This window comes from Puma concolor, chromosome E3 (assembly GCF_028749965.1).
Source record: "Puma concolor isolate L17-30 chromosome E3, mPumCon1.1.hap2, whole genome shotgun sequence".
Lineage (NCBI taxonomy): Eukaryota > Metazoa > Chordata > Mammalia > Carnivora > Felidae > Puma > Puma concolor.
The window spans coordinates 29,706,044-29,725,329 of record NC_141682.1 but is presented as its reverse complement, the minus strand read 5'-3'; the positions used below and the strand labels follow the sequence as shown (position 1 = coordinate 29,725,329).

General features: G+C 50.1%; 1 protein-coding gene across 4 annotated transcripts in view; it reads left to right on the top strand.

The window, feature by feature from the left end:
• Positions 1-19,286, top strand: part of ABCC1 (ATP binding cassette subfamily C member 1 (ABCC1 blood group)) — a 141,926-nt gene that overhangs the window by 78,815 nt on the left and 43,825 nt on the right. For all 4 annotated transcript variants that reach the window (XM_086692999.1, XM_086692998.1, XM_086693001.1 and 1 more), the window contains 6 exons: positions 1,104-1,196; positions 2,720-2,923; positions 11,532-11,678; positions 13,838-13,925; positions 16,861-16,936; positions 19,023-19,149. In XM_086692999.1, coding sequence (XP_086549125.1) covers positions 1,104-1,196; positions 2,720-2,923; positions 11,532-11,678; positions 13,838-13,925; positions 16,861-16,936; positions 19,023-19,149 — 735 coding nt within the window. The remainder of the gene's footprint in view (positions 1-1,103; positions 1,197-2,719; positions 2,924-11,531; positions 11,679-13,837; positions 13,926-16,860; positions 16,937-19,022; positions 19,150-19,286) is intronic.

Genomic DNA, 19,286 nt, shown 5'->3' with positions numbered 1-19,286 from the left:
TCTTTTTAGGTGTAGAAGGTACAAGATGTAGATCTGTGGCTTATCCTGACCTCTTAATCTGGCTGTCGATCCCTTATCTGCAATTGTGATAACAGAACAAGTCTGCCGCCTCTTATCTACAAATCCCCAAATCCAGAAGCTCTGAAAGTTTTCCTTAATTCATTTGGTGCCAAAACCTTACTTGAACTGATGTGAAGTACTTATGATCTTGATGATTTCTCTCAGTGTGAATACTCTGGTTTTGATGCTGGAAAAATCACTGTATTTGATTATGGAGGGCACTGCCAGGGCCCCATTGGGCGCGTAGGGACACGCGGGTGTCAGCGGTCCCCAAGACCCCGCCAGGCTGACGAGTTGCTAGGAAGACTCATGGTCCTGATTTGTACAGCAGGATGAGCAGAGGGTAAAGGCACAGGGGGCGGAGTCTGGGGGAAGCAGGTACCAGACTTCCAAGAGTCCTCTCCCATCAGAGTCACACAGGATGCACTCAGTTCCCCAGCAGCAAGTTCTGACAACGTGTGAAATGTTACCAGCCAGGGAAGCTTGACAGAGACCGGACGCCCAGGGTTTTTATCGGGGGCTGGTCACATAGGCAGATTCTGCCTGGCACAAACTTGCAGACTCCCAGAAGGCAAAGCGGGGGGGGGGGGGGGTGTTCTGCGTAAACCATATCGTTTGTGCAAAGAGTTGAGGCCCGGTGAGCCCCTCTTACCAGTCCTGAGAATGGTGGTAACCCTCCCCAGATCCAAGCTCCCAGATCCCAGCCAGGGGCCAAATTTGTAAAGCAGGCCTTTAAACAAGATAAAGCGCCAGGCTAGCTGTGTTAACTCTCTTCTGCTTAACGTCTCGATACCTTCCTAAAGTTCTAATTTGCGAAGCTACTCTGGACCCCAGGGCTTCAGATAAGGGGCCTGCATGCTCTTAAAGGGGTTGTGGGACCCCAAGAGATGCTCAGGAATAAATCTGCAAGTTCCTAACAGCCCGTCACAGGGTAAAAGTGACACAGTTGTCCTGAATGCCCTGGGCCAGGTCTGTGGAGTCCCTGTGGAGGGGCTCAGCTGGAAAGCCCTGTGTTGAAGGCCTGTGTTCTCTTCCGTCCTTAGAATCTGGGCCCCTCCGTCCTGGCCGGAGTGGCTGTGATGATCTTCATGGTTCCCGTCAACGCCGTGATGGCCATGAAAACCAAGACCTACCAGGTAGGGTGTCTGCCTCCATAGGGCCCCACGCGGAGGCCCTTGCTGGACGCCTTTCCATTTGGATTTTAGCCGATTTCTTTCTGCCCAGGCCCAGGGGTTCTCAGCCTCACATCCCTGCTGGGATCCCCCGAGGAGTTCTCGCAAATGCTGATGCCTGGGCTCTTTTTCCGGGATTCTGATTCACCTAATATGGATAAGGCCTGGGCATCAGTTCTTGAAGGTTCCAGAGTGATGACAACGGACAGCCAAGGTTGAGAACTCCCAAAATAGTTAGGCCTCACAGGCCAGTGACGAAAATCACATCCGTGGGCCTCTGAGAATTCCTTATTTCCCACGGAATTTAGTCATTTATGTGTTTCATGTGCATTTTCAAGAGTGGGATAAAAACTAACCTTGACTCCCCGCCGCCCATTACCTTATGCGAGCCCTTCCACCGTTTTCAGAAATGCTTTTTAACTTTTAAAACATCCCAATAACAACAGCGCATGCCTTTTCCTTATAAAAGATGTTCAGTGGATACACCGTGTGTAGATTAAAAGGGAATGCCCCCTTCCCTGCTCCCTCAGTCCCAGTGAACACACCAAAGCAAAGCCTTCTAGAACTTTACATGTATTTATAGAGAGATCTCATTATCTAGTTGGGTCTGGCGTGTTTTTTTTGTGTGTGTTTTGTGCTGTTACCATCATATATGTTTATACACCGACCCATCTGGCCAGCACGGTTTTAGCATTTGTCACCGCGTCTCAGGGATCCTTCTGTGGCGTAGTGTGGAGCCTGACTTCATTCTCTTGAGCTGGTGTGAGATGGTCCGAAACAGAGAGGGGTCGAGGTTTTTGTCTCTCATCCCCTATTGATGGCTATTTATGATGTGCCTGTGGGATTTCAGCTGAGAGCGCTTGGCCACACCGATGACGCAGTAGGAGATGCATCCCAGGACCTGGGTCCTGTTAGAAAGAGGCCTCAGCAGGTGTGGGTGGGAATAGGTTAAACAGTGAAGAGGCTCTGTCCCTATGGCCCTCCCTTGAAACCACTTCAGTCACTGGCTTCTGCTTCACGTGACAAAAAAAAGAAGCGTCCTCATCTGTGACCCAGGAGTGACCACGGCACTCGTGATAGGTTCTTGAGAGCCTTCAATGACTAGGTGCATGTCAGATGCATCTGGAAAATGCCAGATGGTATTAGCAGCATTTAACAGTGGTATGGCCCAGTAAAGAAGCTAAAAAAATGGAGCAGAAAATAAGTCCAGCATCATTATCTGTCTTGTGTTTGGATTAGCAGAGTAGGACCCCTGCCTTTCTCCTTCCCTGGACACCTGCTTCGCAAATCTAAATCTAATTGGTGTCTCTATGTCCAGCGGAAGGGATCCAAAGCAGTTTTTTCTCTGGTGTAAAAGAGAGTATCATTCATAAGGATTGCAGGGTCGATTCCCCACCCTTCTGGGACATGATGGCCTGGGATGGCCTGGGGCCAGGGCCAGAAGTGAGCCCCTTGCTGTGGTGTTGATTGCTCCTGTCTCTCCAAAGGTGGCCCACATGAAGAGCAAAGACAATCGGATTAAGCTGATGAATGAGATTCTCAACGGGATCAAAGTGCTAAAGCTGTACGCGTGGGAACTGGCCTTCAAAGACAAGGTGCTGGCCATCAGGCAGGAGGAGCTGAAGGTGCTGAAGAAATCGGCCTACCTGGCAGCCGTGGGGACCTTCACCTGGGTCTGCACACCTTTCCTGGTGAGTGAGGCCAACCTGATCCCGGCCCCCCTCGCTTTATGTTTTGTTGTGTTTGCAAACCTACATATTTTTAAAAGGTCATGAGTTAGCAGGGCCCTCTCCTCCCACTCCCTTCACGAAGTGCTCCCTCCTCACAAATTTATGTTATTCAACAGCACTCAGTAGCTTCCAGCCCAGGGACACTCCAAAGTAGCCAGTTCAGGAACCGCTTGCTGGGCTCATGAGATAAGAAATTTGTGCCAGAATGTCAGTCAGGCTCCCTGCTTCCTTCCCTGAGAGCGTCTTCCTAAGAAAGCAGACCAGCTGAACCCAGCGGTGTTCTTGGTGCCACATTTGGGCTACATTACAGTGTCAGCTTCTGATCTCTTTCCGGCTGGTCACAAATCGTGGAGGTGGCAGAGCCAGACGCACTGCACAATGTCCTTGTTTACTGTCTGTCTGTCTCCACTAGAATGTCAGCTCCGGGAAGGCAGGGACTGTGTCTTCTCTGTTTATTGCTACACCCTCAGTGCATACAATAGTGCGTAGTAGGTGCTCAACACATACTGGTCATTCACTGTAAAAACAACAACAGGTGAAATGATTCAGAAAGTCCGAAGATGAAAATATATTGTATTCCCTTCCGTCTGTCCCTTTCCTCCAAAGCGACAGTTTCATGTATCTTTTTAGAAAAATATTTGTGGATGTAGTTGGTAAAAAAAAAATATTCTTAATATATTCAAATAGAGTCATACATACTTAGTGTTCTATACCTCTTTTGTACTTTGAGATATGACCATTTCGTGCATTCACATCTGCTTCATCTGTTTGTTTATTTATTTTGGAAGAGAGAGCACACATGAACAGGGGAGGGGCAGAGTGGGAGGGAGGGAGGGGGTGGGAATCCCAAGCAGGCTCTACACTGTCAGCACAGAGCCCGATGTAGGGCTTAAACTGATGTACTGTGTGATCATGACCTGAGCTGAAATCGAGAGTCGGACATGTAACCGATGGAGCCACCCAGGCGCCCTGCTTCATCTGTTGTAATGAAGCGTGGATGTTCAGTGCATGAATGTGCCAGAGTGGACTTAAGCGATCTCTTATTGCTGACTTTTTAGGATAGCCCCTGTTCTTTGCTATTATGATCCGTGTTGCATTGAATGTTCCGATATGCAAGTCTTGAATCCTTTAATGGGTCTTTCCCTTGCTGGCCAACTTTGAAAGTTTAAAGACAAAGTTTCTACCTCTAGGCCACGAGACCATATAAAGATGGGCTGTGGAAACCCCTTAGGCACAGTGCACTGTTACAAATAGTTAAGAATAGGGGCGCCTGGGTGGCTCAGTCAGTTGAGCGTCCGACTTTGGCTCAGGTCATGATCTCACGGTTCATGAGTTCGAGTCCCACGTCGGGCTCTGTGCTGACAGCTCAGAGCCTGGAGCCTGTTTCTGATTCTGTGTCTCCTTCTCTCTCTGCCCCTCCCCCACTCACACTCTGTCTTTCTCTATCAAAAATAAACACTAAAAAAAAAAAAAAAAAGAATAGGGGCACCTGGGTGGTTTAGTGGGTTGAGTGTCTGACTTCAGCTGAGGTCATGATCTCCCCATTTCATGAGTTTGAGCCCCACATCTGGCTCTGTGCTGACAGTGCAGAGCCTGCTTGGGATTCTTTCTCCCTCCCTCTCTGCCTCTCCCCCACTCACACTGTCTCTGTCTCTCTCAAAATAAATAAACTTAAAAAATATATAGTTAAGAATCATGCCCCTGGGTTCATTTTTTTGTGTCTTTATATTTTTAATTATATCATGATTATTTTAATGCTGTCCTAATAATGACTGTTATTTCTCAGCCCTGTTGGCGAATATATATTCTTTTGGGAGGTTTCTGTGAACTGCAGTCACACGTTTTCATAAATGGGAAGCTTTTCTATTACAGTATTATCAGCTTCATTTGAGTCACAGGTGGAATGTTTAAGGAAAGTCTTGCATTTTCAGGGTGTGTCACAGTGTGTTCCTTCTGACGCTGGGTTTTTCATCAGGCTCGACTTCATGTCTCCCAGAGTCTGAACTCGCCCAGGAGGCAGTGGGGTGGAAAGCAGTGAGGATCCAACTCGAGCCCACATCAGAATCACCTGGGAGGCTTGTTGAAACAAGACCCAGTAGGTCTGGGTGGGGCTTGAGTATTTGCATTGCTGACGGGTTCCCTGGCGTTACCGATTGCCCTTGGTTGGGGTCCACACTTTGAGGAGTGGAGTAGATGCCCACTGTTGACAGTGTGGTCCGAGGTCCAGTAGCATCAGCATCGCCAAGTCGCTTATTAGAAATGGAGACTCAGGCCCTACTGCAGACCGGCCTAAAACAGGATCTGAATTTACTGAACACCTCCGCCCCGCACCCAGGTGGTGGGTACGCACATTGAAGTTTGAGAAACGCTGGCAAAAAGCAGAAGTGAGCAAACCTTTTCTACAAAGGAGCAGTCCGTAAACGTAGACATTCTGAGCTATCCAGCATCTGCCCCAACTCTTGTCTGCCAGTGTGGCCGTGCATAATACCTCCATAAACGGACGTGACTGTGTTCCTGTAAAAATGTATTTATAGACCCTGAGATTTGAATTTCATGTCATCTTCCTGGGTCATAAAATACTATTATTTTGATATTTAAAAAAAAATGAATCGTGTAAAATGGTTTAAGCGCGTGGGCCAGACAAAAACAGGTGTGGAACCCTGGCTTGGAGTCTGGATGCCTGCTGAATTTTACTGCCAGCTCACGGTGTGCCCTGAGGCCGGTCAGTCTACCTCCCTGCCTCTGGGTTTTTGCAAAAGAAATACGAAGGGGTTAGGCCACAGGGCTTGTCACGTGTGGGCCCCTGCCTGCCCCCCGCTCCCATGCCCACCCTGGACATCCCCAGCCAGTCATGGGGTTCTCTCCCAGGCGGCCCGCCAGGTGATTGCTGTCAGCTGACTACAGTTGGCACACGAAGTGACATCTTTTAGCTGTTCTGGGACTCCGAGTTCTGTTCGATCCTTTCTGGCTCACATGCACCAGCCTTCTGGGCTAGAAGGTTCTGCCAGCTCATTCTTTCAGAACACTCCGGTCTCCCTAACTTTCTCCAGGTCTCTGATGGCTTTCTTTGGTTTTTAGAAGTAAAAAGTATTCGAAGACTGGATGGTGGTTATGTAGGGTGTGCTTTTGATTATTTTTCCTTTAAACTGTTAAATAGTTTCTGTGTGTTTGTAACTATTAAATATTCTGCTTTGCACAGGTGATACTCATTTTTTTTTAATTTTAGTTTTGCCTGTTTTGAGAGAGAGAGAAAGAATGCAAGCAGGGGAGGGGCAGAGAGGGAGGGAGACAGAATCCCAAGCAGGCTCTGTGCTGTCAGCTCGAACCACGACATCATGACTGAGCCAAAATCAAGAGTTGGACGTGGGGCCCCTAGGTGGCTCAGTTAAGCGTCTGACTCTTGGGTTCAGCTCAGGTCATGATCTCACAGTTTGTGAGATAGCGTCAGGCTCTGTGCAATGTGACCATCACAGGTGTCTCCAGACTTTGTCAGGTGTCCCTCCAGTTGAGAACTGCTGGTCTGCAGGGAAAGGCACAGCCTTTTTCCTCTTCAGCCCTAGTCACTCAGCTTCTATCTTTTTTTTTTTTTTTTTGAGTGCCCAGAAAGCCTGTGCATAAATCAGCATAGCAGTGACTATACATAATAAATGTAATTAAACCTATGCATCTCTTTTATTTACTTTACTTTCATACAAGTGATGGCAAATCATAAAGAAATCCAAGGCGTTTTGAATTGTACTTTTTGTTTTTTTTCTAATAGGTAAAGATCTGTAGCCAGGGGGAGTAAGTGACAGGGTTTTTTTAATCTGTGGGTTTGGTTAGACTTCAGTTGGGGAAGCCTTTTCCCATGACCCTTGGTTCTGGTCCTCTGGTCCTCAGGTCCTCTGACCCAGTGTATTGTTTCTAGCTTGTCCCCTGTATGTGCTGACTTTTCACTTCACGTCTCCTGCCCTAGCCTCCACCAGAAAGCCATGGCCCAGGAGATGCTTAAGAGGGGGACTGGCTTTTCTGGACCGTGAATTTGCCACTCAGTACGGGGGAGTGGGGATGGGGAAAGGCAGGGGCAGCGGGCTCCCAGAGGGCGGAGTCCATTAAGTTGCTGGGCATGAAACCGATGAGCCTGGGTGTCACTTGGGGACCGTGGCCCCGGCCCAGACACCTAAGCCTCTGACTACATTAGGATGAAATATGTAGCGTTTGGTTCTCTTGGAAGGTGTTGGCCTATTCTTTCCACTGGCGAATTCCTGCGCTTCAAGAATGATGAGGTGTTTACCCCCCAGTAGGGTTGATGGAAGACAGAGGCCTAGGGAGGTCAGACAGGAACAGGGCTGACATTGTGGCGGGATTAATGGGCCTGTTTTTCTGAAATGCAGAGCCTGGCATCTATCATGTACGCTTAATGCACTTTGCTAAAATAGTAGCCCCAGGCAGCCGTCAATATTTAGCATTTTCTGTCTTAGAAGATTTATGAGCTTTTCGCCTTCTATTTACCCTGTATCTCCCTTCGTTAGGACGATTATCATTCCATATGGCAATTATTCTCTGCTGATCAGATCATACATGGACCTTATCTTTTTTTTTTTTTTCCCCCTGTTTGTATCTCTGGGCACGTGGTACACATTCATTAAATGTAATGTGGAGGAAAACCTGAATGAGTAAAAGATTTGAATAAGCCATGTTAGGAACTATTTTTCAATTGGCAGAAACCTAACTCCAACTGACTACAGTTAAAAAAAAAAAGTGGGATTTTTAAGTCAAAATTGAAAAGTATAGGAAAGTGCTGGTTTTGAGCATGAGTGGGGTTTCAGGAATGGCTGGATCTAGGTATTTCAAAGGGAATGACCCCCTCTCTGTCTCTCAGCTCTGCATTCTCCATGGGGTTTTCTTTGGGGCAGTTCATTTATGGCCAAAGTCACGTCCTGATACTCGGAGAGATTTTGTTTCCTAAAAGAAAATTGCAGTATAGTAACCAGAAGCAGGCATGGATGCTGGGCAGACAAAAAGAACACAGGTCCACACACACAAGAGGAGTTGGGCTGGAGTAGATGGGCTCACCTGTGAGCTGCATTTCTCAATGTGGAGGCACTCTTAGCTCTTGGAGCGGCACCCTTGTTCTTCATTGCTTGCAGAAAACTCCTCACCTCCTTGACTTTCACCCATTACAAGGCTGTGGCACACTCCAGCCCCCAACTCGCCTACAGCCCCAGTCTTTGCGCTGACCCCACTCGCCTCCGCACACGTCCAGATACCCCACTGCTGGAGAGAACTCTGTTGACACCTGCTTCCCCCAGACTGTGAGTCTCAGGAATGCCCAGCCTGCCTCGCCCCTCGCCACACAGTGCCGGTACACAGCAGGTGCTCAATTAGTCGTTGAGGAAGAATGAACTCCACTTCCTGGAGAAGCCAGGGCTGTGGAACTGATGGGCCACGTGCGGTTGCTCCCTGTCTTCGTGCAGATAGTAAATACACCATATAGCACGCTAATCCGTTGGGCTACGGAAAAGAAAAAGATTCGAGACAGAGCGGTAGGGAGGGCTTGTGGTTTTAAAAAGGGTGGTTGAGCGCCTCACTGAGGAGGTGATGCTTGAGTAAAGGCCCGGTGGAAGTGAGGGCCCCCACCAGGGAGAGGGGAAAGCACATGCAAAGGCCCTGTGGCAGGACTGTGCCCACCCCATAGAGGGAATAGTCATGGAGGCCACTGGGGCTGGAACGGCACGAGTGGGCGGAGGATAGGAGAGGAGGTCAGGCAAGTTACAGGGAAAGGATTTTACAAACCAGACAAGCCCTGGGGCCTGAGTGAAGACTTGGCTTCTCCACTAAGTAAAGCAGACTGACTTTAGGGAGGTGGTTTTTTTGTTCTTAGTTTTTTTTTTTTTTCGCTGAGATATAATTCACTGTTTTAAAGCATACAACCCAGTGGTGTTTAATATGTTCACAAGGTTGTGCAACCATCAGCACTGTCTAGTTCCAGAACATTTCTAACAGCCCAGAAGGGAGCCCTGTAGTCACTGACAGTCCCTCCCTACTCTCCCAGCTCTAGCTAGCACACGTTAACCTACTTTTTTTTTTTTTAATGTTTATCTATTTTGAGAAAGAGAAAACAAGCAGAGGAGGGTCAGAGAGAGGGAGAGAAAGAATCCCAAGCAGGCTCCGTGCTGCCAGTGTGGAGCTGGACCTGGGGCTGGAACCCCCGAACCGTGGGATCATGACCTGAGCCAAAATCTAGACTTGGACGCCTGACCCACTGAGCCACCCAGGCGCCCCACTCATCTCCTTTCTGTCTCTGTAGTTTGCCTCTTGTGGACGTTTCCTATCCCTGGGATCACATAAGACACGGTCTTTGATGCTCGTTCTGGCTTCTCTTTGATTTAGCATCGTGTCTTCACGGGTCATCCATATTGTAGCACGTGTCAGCACTTCATTCCTTTTTATGGCCGAATACTGTTCCTTTGTGTGGATCTGTCGGGCATTTTGAGTGAGAGTGTCTTCAGCTGAGAGGCTAGTGCGTCATGTAGCTTGTTGATGTCTCAGAGCCAGAACAGGAACCAGCTCCAGCTCTTCTTTGCAGTGCCTTGCCCTTGGGGCCCGGTGAATAGATTCTTTGGAAGAGTGGACCAAGGAGTTTGGACTGGGTCCTGTAACCAGAAATAAAAACAGCTGCCATATATTGCGTTTTACCGTGCGCCGGGCAGTGTGCTAAGCACTTTGCTTAAATGCCTGCTTTGTCGCGGCCAGCAGCCCTGTGCACGTGGAGCCGGATTCCCTTATTTTGTAGATAGGAAAACAGAGGCTTGCTTGGAGTCGGGAGGTGACACAGGGTCACACAGCTGACTCCCGGCAAAGCTGTTGGTTTTCATTTTTAAGCTGTGTTGCCTTCCGGTAGGTAGCAAAGAAATGAGGCAGCAAACACCCTGAAAATGCCCTGGACCACTGCCGCACCAGGGACAGGGCTCAAACTCAGACATCCTGGCTCCCGGCAGTCTGCTCTGAGCTTAGAAAGGCAGAGGCCTGGGCAGTTTATTTCCCACAGGGAAAGCCTTTAATGGCTCTGTGATCCTGGGGCTGATGTGGGAGGCAGGGACTTGTGTCTGTCTGTCGGGGTCCAGGGTTGTCCAGATTGCTTCTGATAGCGTGTCCTGGGTGATCTCGTGGGACACCTGTTATTGGCCTCGCCCGGCAACCCCTGGCAATTCTGTGTCGCCAGCAGTAAAGGGAGAGGCACAGAAATCCCCCTGGTGATCTCATGCCTCCCTCCCCAGCTGAGCAGCCCGGCCCTGGATTATTGAGGGCGTCCTCCCTTTCTCCTGGTCAGGGAGGTAATGTGCTGCTGTCTCAGACAACTGAACCCCCATCCTGGTCGGCCTGCAGCCTGCGTAGTAAAATCCCAGGAGGCACCCCAGGGCTTAATGCAAGTCTGACTTCTGGGAAAGGTGGTACCTTTGGCCGTTATTTTTGTTTTCCCTTTTGTTTTTTATTTTATTTTTTTTATATTTATTTTTGAGAGAGAGAGACAAAGGGTGAGTGGGGGAGGGGCAGAGAGAGAGGGAGACACAGAATCCAAAGCAGGCTCCAGGCTCTGAGCCGTCAGCACAGAGCCCGACGTGGGGCTCAAACCCACGTGAGATCATGACCTGAGCCAAAGTTGGACGCTTAACTGACTGAGCCACCCAGGTGCCCCTCTTTTTTTTTTTTTTAAATGTTTTACTTAGTTTTGAGAGAGCGCAGGCAGGGAACGGGCAGAGAGAGAGGAACAGAGGATCCAAAGTGGGCTCCACGCTGACAGCACAGAACCTGACGTGGGGCTCGAACCTCAAGATCATGACCTGAGCCGGAGTCGGACGCTCAGTCTGCTGAGCCACCCAGGTGCCCTGATCCCACCCCTCCCCTTTTTTTTTTTAAATGTTCCTTTCCCGGGGATATAAAATCATAAATTCTGTGAGCTGGAAGGAACTTGAAATAGCGGCATTCCCTGTCGCCTCCACACCCATTTCACGGATCAGGCATGTGAGGCATGGCGAGAGGAGGTATCCTGCCTGGGGATTGTCCTAGGTACCGAGAATGCTGCCCGGGACAAACCCCACGCCTGACTTGGTGGAGGTCATGTTGTAGTGCAAGAGACCGACAACAAATACCTACAGTCCTGCAGTAAAAGGTAGCAGTAGGTGCTGTGACATGCGGGAGGTGCAGTAGGTGCAGTCACAGGGTTGTTTCAGGCAGAGGGGGGTGGGGTGGCCTCTCAGAGGGTCAGCGGGAGGAGCCAGGCCACGGTCTGGATGGAAGGTCGTTTCCGGAAGAGAAGGTTGCAGGGGCAACGGCCCAGAGGTGCGATTCCACTCCTGAGGAATTCTCTGGATATCTGTACGGTGTGCTTTGGAGAAGGTTGGTACAGAGGCCATGACTTCCAGCTCCTGGTCACTCACCTGTCTAGTTCTTTGAGTGTTTAGTGAGTGCTTGCCGGGTTCTAGACACTGTCTTAGGTGTTTTCACCTGCCTCTGGTGGCCTGTCACGGGGCAGGCCTGACCACACTGCCCAGGGGACACAAGTCAGTAAAGGACGCTCTGTTTGCAGGTGGCCCTGTCTACATTTGCCGTCTACGTGACTGTCAACAAGAACAACATCCTGGATGCCCAGAAAGCTTTCGTGTCCTTGGCCTTGTTCAACATCCTCCGGTTTCCCCTGAATATTCTCCCCATGGTCATCAGCAGCATCGTGCAGGTACAGGCGAGGCTGGGGTGGGGGTGGGGGGTCAGGGAGGGATTCTCTGGGGACATGAAGCAGGAGGGGAAATGACGCAAATCCCCCTCTGTACCGCTCCCTCTGTGTGACCCGTCCCACCGTGCCCGGTTGGCTCGATGAGGCCCCCACGGGGGGCTTTCGTGCTGTTTTGCTCACAGCCCAAAGAAAGGAATCCGTTTTACCTCTTGGCGAGGAACTCACATTTGAGCATACAAAGCAAATATTGAATGCAGCCAGGTGCTCTGTAAGATTCTGAAATATTTTATCGTGTTCTGATCTGGTCTGTTCCACCCTGCCCTATCTTCACCTGCTTTTTCAAAGAATGCACCTCTGGACTTACTAAATTGATTTCACAACCCACTGATGGGCCTTGACCCACCATTGGAAAAACCCCAACCCAGACCCACCCAGAGTTAATAAGGTCCACACAGTGACCCTGTAAAGAGAGGAAACCGGCCACTTAGTCGCTCTGTGACGTTCCCACCACCTTCCTGCCGGTAGTATTTTTCGCATTTTTCTCACCAGTGTTGAACACGTTCATGTTGAAAACCCCATTTTCAGCCACAGATCAGCCTTAAGATTGGGTTGTACAGCTCTGTGGGTATGCTTTATTAAAAAAATAATGAAATAAACAAGGAAATGGGGGCTTCTGGGTGGCTCAGTCGGGTAAGCATCTGACTTCGCCTCAGGTCATGATCTCATAGTTAGTTCGTGGGTTAAAGCCCTGTGTTGGGCTTCATGCTGGCCACGTGGACCCTCCTTGAGATTCTCTCCCTCCCTCTCTCTCTCTCTCTCTCTCTCTCTCTCTCTCTCTCTGCCCTTCCCCCACTTGTGCTTTCTCCCTCTCTTCCAATAAATAAATAAACTTAAAAAAAAAATAAGCCAGCAAATAAAACCCCCTTTTATTATGAATAAATTCAGACGTACACACAGGTAGGGAGAGAACAGTATAATAATAATAATGAACTGTGTGTAGCACTCCCCAGATTCAACATTTTGCCACACTTGATTCATCTAAATCTTCTTGTCTCCTCTCCTGCCCCACTTCCTTCCTTTCTTTCTCTGCTGAAGAAACTTATTTATTTATCTATCTATGTATCTATGTATCTATCTATCTATCTATCTATCTATCTAAGATTTTATTTTTAAGCAAGCTCTACACCCAACTCAGGGCTTGAACTCACAGCCCTGAGATCAAGAGTCGCATGCTTCACAGACTTAACCAGCCAGGTGCCCCTGAAGAATTTCAAAGCAAATCCCAGACCTCTTGACATTGCACCCATAAATGCTTCAGCATAAATTTCTTCTGCTTTTTTTTTTTTTTTTCAACTTATCTTTAGTGAGATAGGGTTGATAAGTACCGTTGCTTAAATTCAAGGTACACACAGCGTGTTGATTTCATATGCTGGCGTATTGCAATGGCATTACCTCGGGCATGTTACCTAACACCTCTGTCACATCACATGATTTTCGTTTCCTTTTTCTGGTGGCAACCAGTAAGAAGCCAACTTGAAGTTCATAAACAGTGTTGTTGACTGTGGTCACTCTGCATTGTATCTCAGGGACTTAGTTATCCACTGGTAGCAAGTTTTTTTAATTTTTTAATTATTATTTTTTTTAATCTTTATCTACCTTTGAGAGAGAGACAGAATGCGAGTGGAGGAGGGACAGAGAGAGAGGGAGATGCAGAATCTGGAGCAGGCTGCAGGCCCTGAGCTGTCAGCATAGAGTCTTAGACGGGTCTCAAACCCACGGACTGTGAGATCATGACACGAGCTGAAGTCGGACGCTTAACCGACTGAGCCACCCAGGTGCCCCCACTGGTAGCAAGTTTTTAACCCTTACGCGGGACCACTGCCTTTGGTCATTGTTTCTACAAGTCCCTTGTCATCTGGGACAGTCCCCCTACCCTCTTTTTTAATACGAATCGTGGGCTTTTAAAGGAAAACAAACAAGAACCAAAACCTGTTCTGTTTTTTATTCTAAGTCCCGCTCTTGTAGGAAACGCAGAGCCTCCAGAAATGAGGGAGGATGTGGGCCCCTCCACACCCAGAGGAAACCACTGAAAGTCGGCCTCGGTCTGTTTTTGCAAAAATGCTTTTAAAAATAACTGCACCCTGTAATTGCCTTCTCTGTAGGCGAGTGTCTCCCTCAAACGCCTCAGGATCTTTCTGTCTCACGAGGAGCTGGAGGCCGACAGCATCGAGCGGAAGCCTGGCAAAGACGGTGTGTGCATTTGGTTCCCCTGTACCTCGAAGGCTACCCTTGGGTTTGGCTGTGCCCAGAAGCCCATCTGCGAGGCCCCAGGGAGCGGGGGCTCTGCAGAGTGGGGTGGCCTTATCTTGCACCGCCCAGGCGGCTGAACTTCAGCTTGTTTCCTTGGTGTGTCCTCACCGAGAGGCAGCTGGAGGTGAGGCCTCCCGCCGAGGGACAGGATCCAGAGCTCAGATCTTGATTCTGTTCTGGGCAGATGGGCGGGCAAACCGAGGACGGATGTTGGGAGACCAGCTCCAACCTTCCTGCTCTGTGTCCTTCGGCAGGTCACTTCACTGCTCTGAGTCTCAGTTTCCCCATATGGGTCATGAGGATGAAGGTGCCTTTCTCTAGCAGGGTGTTAACGTGGATTTTTATTGTTGATTGGGTTTTGTTGTTTTTGGGGTTTTTTTTTTTTTTTTTTTTTTTTTTTTTGTAGTTTACTAATTTATCCTTTCCTCATCAATCTCCCTGAGTGGGGATCTTACTCATGGCTATATCTCTAAGCACTTAATAATAAATATTCATAGCATTACGAGCAGTGACTCCTTCCACTTAAGTGACACTCCTGTCACACACTTTGTGCTCTAAGGACGTGCAGACACTACCCCACCCGCTGCTCACACATCACACAGAGGAGCTCTGGAAACCCCCATTTTACAGATGAGGAAACTGGCCTAAGTGACCTGCCTGAGATCACACAGCTAATAAGAAGTAGAGTCAGAATTTGCACCCACAGCCGGCCAGTGGAATCTGTGCTCCAGTCCACTGGACAGTGTCTCCCTCACTGAGCTTTATTGAGCACCTACTGTGCACCAAGCAGCACAGCTCTGTGTGGTCTGTCTCATTATTATCGGTCCTAGTCGACAGATGAGGAAAATGAGGCGCAGAGAAGTTAAGTAACTGGCTCAAGGCTCTCCAGCTAGGACATGGCCACGCGGGGATTGGACTCAAACAGTCGGGCTCGGGAGCCCAGTAAATACCGTCCGAGGCATGAATGTGTGTAGACGTTGGTTGTAAGGTACAAGTAGTGCCTGGCACCAAGTAGGCATTCAGATGTCTTCGGTGGTGTGTGCAACGCTTAGCCCAGTGCTTGCTGACCCAGTGGTCGTGGTGGCCGTTATGTCCCTAGTGTAAGAGAGGAGCGATCTGGGACATTTTCAACTCAGCCGTCTACGGCCAGGTTCCCCAGCCTCGGCACTGCTGCCACTCAAGGCCAGATGGTCCTTCGCTGTGGGGGGGGGGGGTGTCCTCTGCTTTATAGGGTGCTGAGGGGCATCCCGGGCCTCCACCCACTAGATGCCAGTAGAATCCACCCCAGTTTTGACAACCAAAAATGCCTCTGGGCATTATATCCCTTGGGGGGCAAAGTTGCCCTGGTTAAGAACCACTGCTCACTGGATGCTGGAATCTTCTTCTCAACATTCCTGGCCTGTGGTTACCAGTTTCTGCCATCCTGAGGACCTAGTCTCCCCCCCACCTCTTCCCATCCTGGGGACCTAGGCCCCCCCCCACCTCTTCCCATCCTGAGGACCTAGGCCCCCCCCCACCCCCCGTAAATGGTACGGTGCCATCTACTCCTGGTCACATTTCTCTGCCTAACACAGGCCTGAAATTTGGGACAGCCCATGGAGGTTTCAGAGGAGTAAAATTGCTCACAATTACCTGCAAGTGTCCTGTTGGAAAACCCCTAGGCCTCTGGAAAACCCCAGGCTTCCTCGTGTGGTCCGGGCCTCAGCACCCCCTTTCCACCCTAATGACAGTCTCCTAGGCTGTTTGACTTATTGAGATGTTTATCCACACTCCCTGGGTGCCAGATGGGGCCACTTTGGCCACTCCTGGCTGGGTCTGGTGGTTTTCTAGCTTGTCTAACTCAAGTGGCTTTTCTTTAAATTCCTTAAATAGCACCTTCCAGTTTCCTCCTTGATCTGTGTTACACGGGACCAGACGGGACGGGGAGGCCTGGGGACCGGGCTCGTTAGGTTAGGTTAACCAGTAACTTCCTCTTGCAATGGGCTTTTGTTTCTTCTCTGTGTGGGGGAATTTACTTCTTTATTTGACAGCTTGAAAACACGCCCATCTTATCTCTAGGTGGTTTTACGGAGGCTCATAATGAAGGGTCAAAAAAAATTTTTTTTTTTTTTTTTTTTTTTTAAGTAAGGAGGCATAAAGTCTAAAAGGGAGAGAAGGGGAGAGAAAGTAAAGGAAGAGGTGCTGGGAGCTTAGAATCCCCAGGAGCCGTTATCCACAGAATGCGGGCTTTGTCTACCGCTCATCCCTCCCCCTTCCAGCCTGTGATACCCCACCTCCTGTTCCACAGCCTGCTTTTTCACAGTTCCCGTGCCTGCTGTTTCAGGAAGTTGGACCTGCTGCGATGGGAGCAGGGGTAGCGGGAGAAGGGATCCTGGGAGGTGCATTAGGAGGCCACCCTGCAATCCAGGAGCTCTGGGCCAAGGACCCCACTTTGAACAGAAAGCAAGGGCCCAGGGGGTGGTGAGGGCCAAGGGCCAGGCCCACCCGGTGGAGAGCATTGCTTGTTCCCTGTTGACCCTGGCTTCTGCTCAGCGTCCCCAGCCAGAGCTGCCCGATCTTCCCAAGATGGGGGGACGGGGACCTCAGAGCTATGAGTAAACCCCCAGGGGCTCCCCCCACCCTGTGCGAGATGGGCATCTGGATGGTGTAACCTTCGAGGCAGAGCCCTGTTGTGGTTCCTTCTGCTTTGTGGGTCTGGTTGGGTTTCTTTAGAAACCAGAGCTACTGTAACCAGATAATGTCTGGTGCAAGTATCTAGCACCTGCCATTGAGCTTTAAAAAAGATAAGAGAAAAAAAAAAGAGAGAGAGCCTCCTGCTCGTGCTCAGTCCCCAGGCTTCATCTGTGCCTGACCTGTTGTGTCTGGTGCTTTTCAGGTGGGGGCACAAACAGCATCACTGTGAAGAATGCCACGTTCACATGGGCCAGGAGTGACCCTCCAACGCTGAATGGGTAAGCCAGGACGTGGAGAGAGCCAGGAGGCTCTGGTCAAATGTGGATTCCAGCCACACTCTAGCTCTTTGACCCTGAATAAGCCACTGTGCCTTTCTGAGCCTCAATTTACCCGTCGGGAAATAGGTCTAGTCCTACCTGTCAGGAAGGAGCAGATGAGAGTGTGCTGGCACAGAGGGTTCCCTTGGATTGTAAAAGACAGAAACCGTGCACAGATGGGTTTGGGCAACAGTTTTTGGCTTGCATAACTCAGAGCCACTGTCAGGTACAGCATGATCCAGGGACTCTGTGCCATCAGGATTCTCTCCATCTTGACTTTGTTCGGTTTCCCTGTGTGCTGCTTCCTTCTCAAGCTGCCTCCCCACTCATGATGGGAAATAGACCCCGTCAGCTCCCAGTGTGCCTCTTAACTTCGGTGGGAGACCCAGCTGGCTCTTATTGGTCCAGGTTGGGTCATGTGCCCCTCACTGAGCCAAACACTGTGCCAGGAGAGAGAGCGCGTTCTGATTGGCCAGGCTGGGTCTAAGGCTGCGATGCTACAGGTTGCAGGCAGGCTTGGGTCTGCTGAAAGGAATTTTTGTCGGAAGGCGTTTGTCAGGATGGAATTGTTCTCTGTCCTCTCCCAGGCCTACAGCTGCCGAGTCACCCTTCCTTGCCACCTCCCCATCTGGTACCAAAGCACAGTGTCCAGGAATTGACCTGGTTCCCCAGGCAACTTGTCAAGTGCCTCTTATTTGTTTCTGAGCTGGGGAGGCCTTTCTCACCGGCTCTGTCAGGCTTCCTCAAAGGAGTCCCCAAAATACAGGGCCAGAAGGAACCTTTTTAGGGGCCAGATTTATCCCCCATGCCCCTTCTCAATTACCTCCTCACTGGGTAGCCGAATTATTGCTGTATATCGACTGAGAAAGCATGGGGGACAGACTGTCTAGAGAAAAGAATCTTGGTAAAATTCTTTCTACACCTGGAAAATTCATGGTGGGGCTGCATGCTTGGGAAGTTCTTCCTTATGTCCAACTTCGCTCCTGCCTGCTTCAATTTTAGCTTTTCTCTCTTGTCTGTCTCTCTTGTCTTTTTGTTCCATGCGCCCCACCCCCACTTCCGCTCTTGAACTCCCCAAACCTTCCCCACCCAAACCTTTTCTCTCCTCACCCTATAAAAATAACCCATTCTCACCTGGACAGTCACAGGAGCCGCCTCGCTGGGTGTCCTCTTCTATTGTGGCCCCCTCATCCATTCGCCCCTCAGCTCAGGAACAAAAGCATAATTGGTTCATGAGCTTTAAACGGTCAGCGATAGAATCTAACATTTACACTAATATGTTGAAATCGTAACGGCATCCATCGAAAAGCACAGCCAGGGTGAGTAAACCCAAAGAGGCCCTGACTGTAGCCAGCGACTGGCCCGTGTCATTGAACGGGCAGTCTTGCCAGTGGAGCCTGGAGCTTACTGTCGTACTCGGGGTACCATCGTTTGTGAAAGGATGGTTTCCATAGAGACGTGTTTTCAGACTCGGATTCCTCCATGGCAGGTCCCCCGCTTCAAACTCCGAGGCCCCCAGCACAGCGAGCTTTGAGGTTTTCGGGCGTGCCTGCTGCCCACCCACCTCTTTAGGGCTGGCCTTACTCCCCTCTGCCTCGTCCTTTGCTGTCGACTTGTCAAGCCCCGATCACACCTGTCCGTTCACACCCTTGGGCCTTCTCTTAAGCTCTTCCTGGGTTTCTGTGTCTGGTGCTGCTTACTTTTCCTTCACAGTTCACGTTGAGGCTCCTGTCTGTCCCTCAGGTCGCCTGCATGGTTAATCTGGCCCCCTGATCATGATCTGGCCGCCCAGGTGACTCCCGCTGCCTCTGCGTCTCTAAGACACGTGCGCATCCCAGCGCCTGCCTGGAGCCTCATGTGCCCAGGCCCTCGCACGCTCCCTGAGCCAAGCTTAGCAGTAGGGACAGCGGTGGTCATTTCCAGACTGGGAAGGCTCCTTCCAGCCCTGCCGTCCGCTTCTCTCAGCTCTGGGTACATCCAGCTCTGGTGGGCCACCACCTGTTCAGGCAAGGGTGTGGCTGAGGCAGAGCACATTATGTCATTTCAGCATTACCTTCTCCGTTCCGGAAGGTTCCTTGGTGGCCGTGGTGGGCCAGGTGGGCTGTGGAAAGTCGTCTCTGCTCTCAGCACTCCTGGCCGAGATGGACAAGGTGGAGGGCCACGTGTCTGTCAAGGTAGGACAAGGACTGAGGGGGGTGGGGGCGTGGCTGGCCTGAGAGGAGAGTCAAGTGCGATGCTGTGGTTTGTTTCATGGCGGCCCCTGTGCAGGAAGCGAGAGCAGCGAGGTCTGCCTCCTTCTCTCTCACTCGCC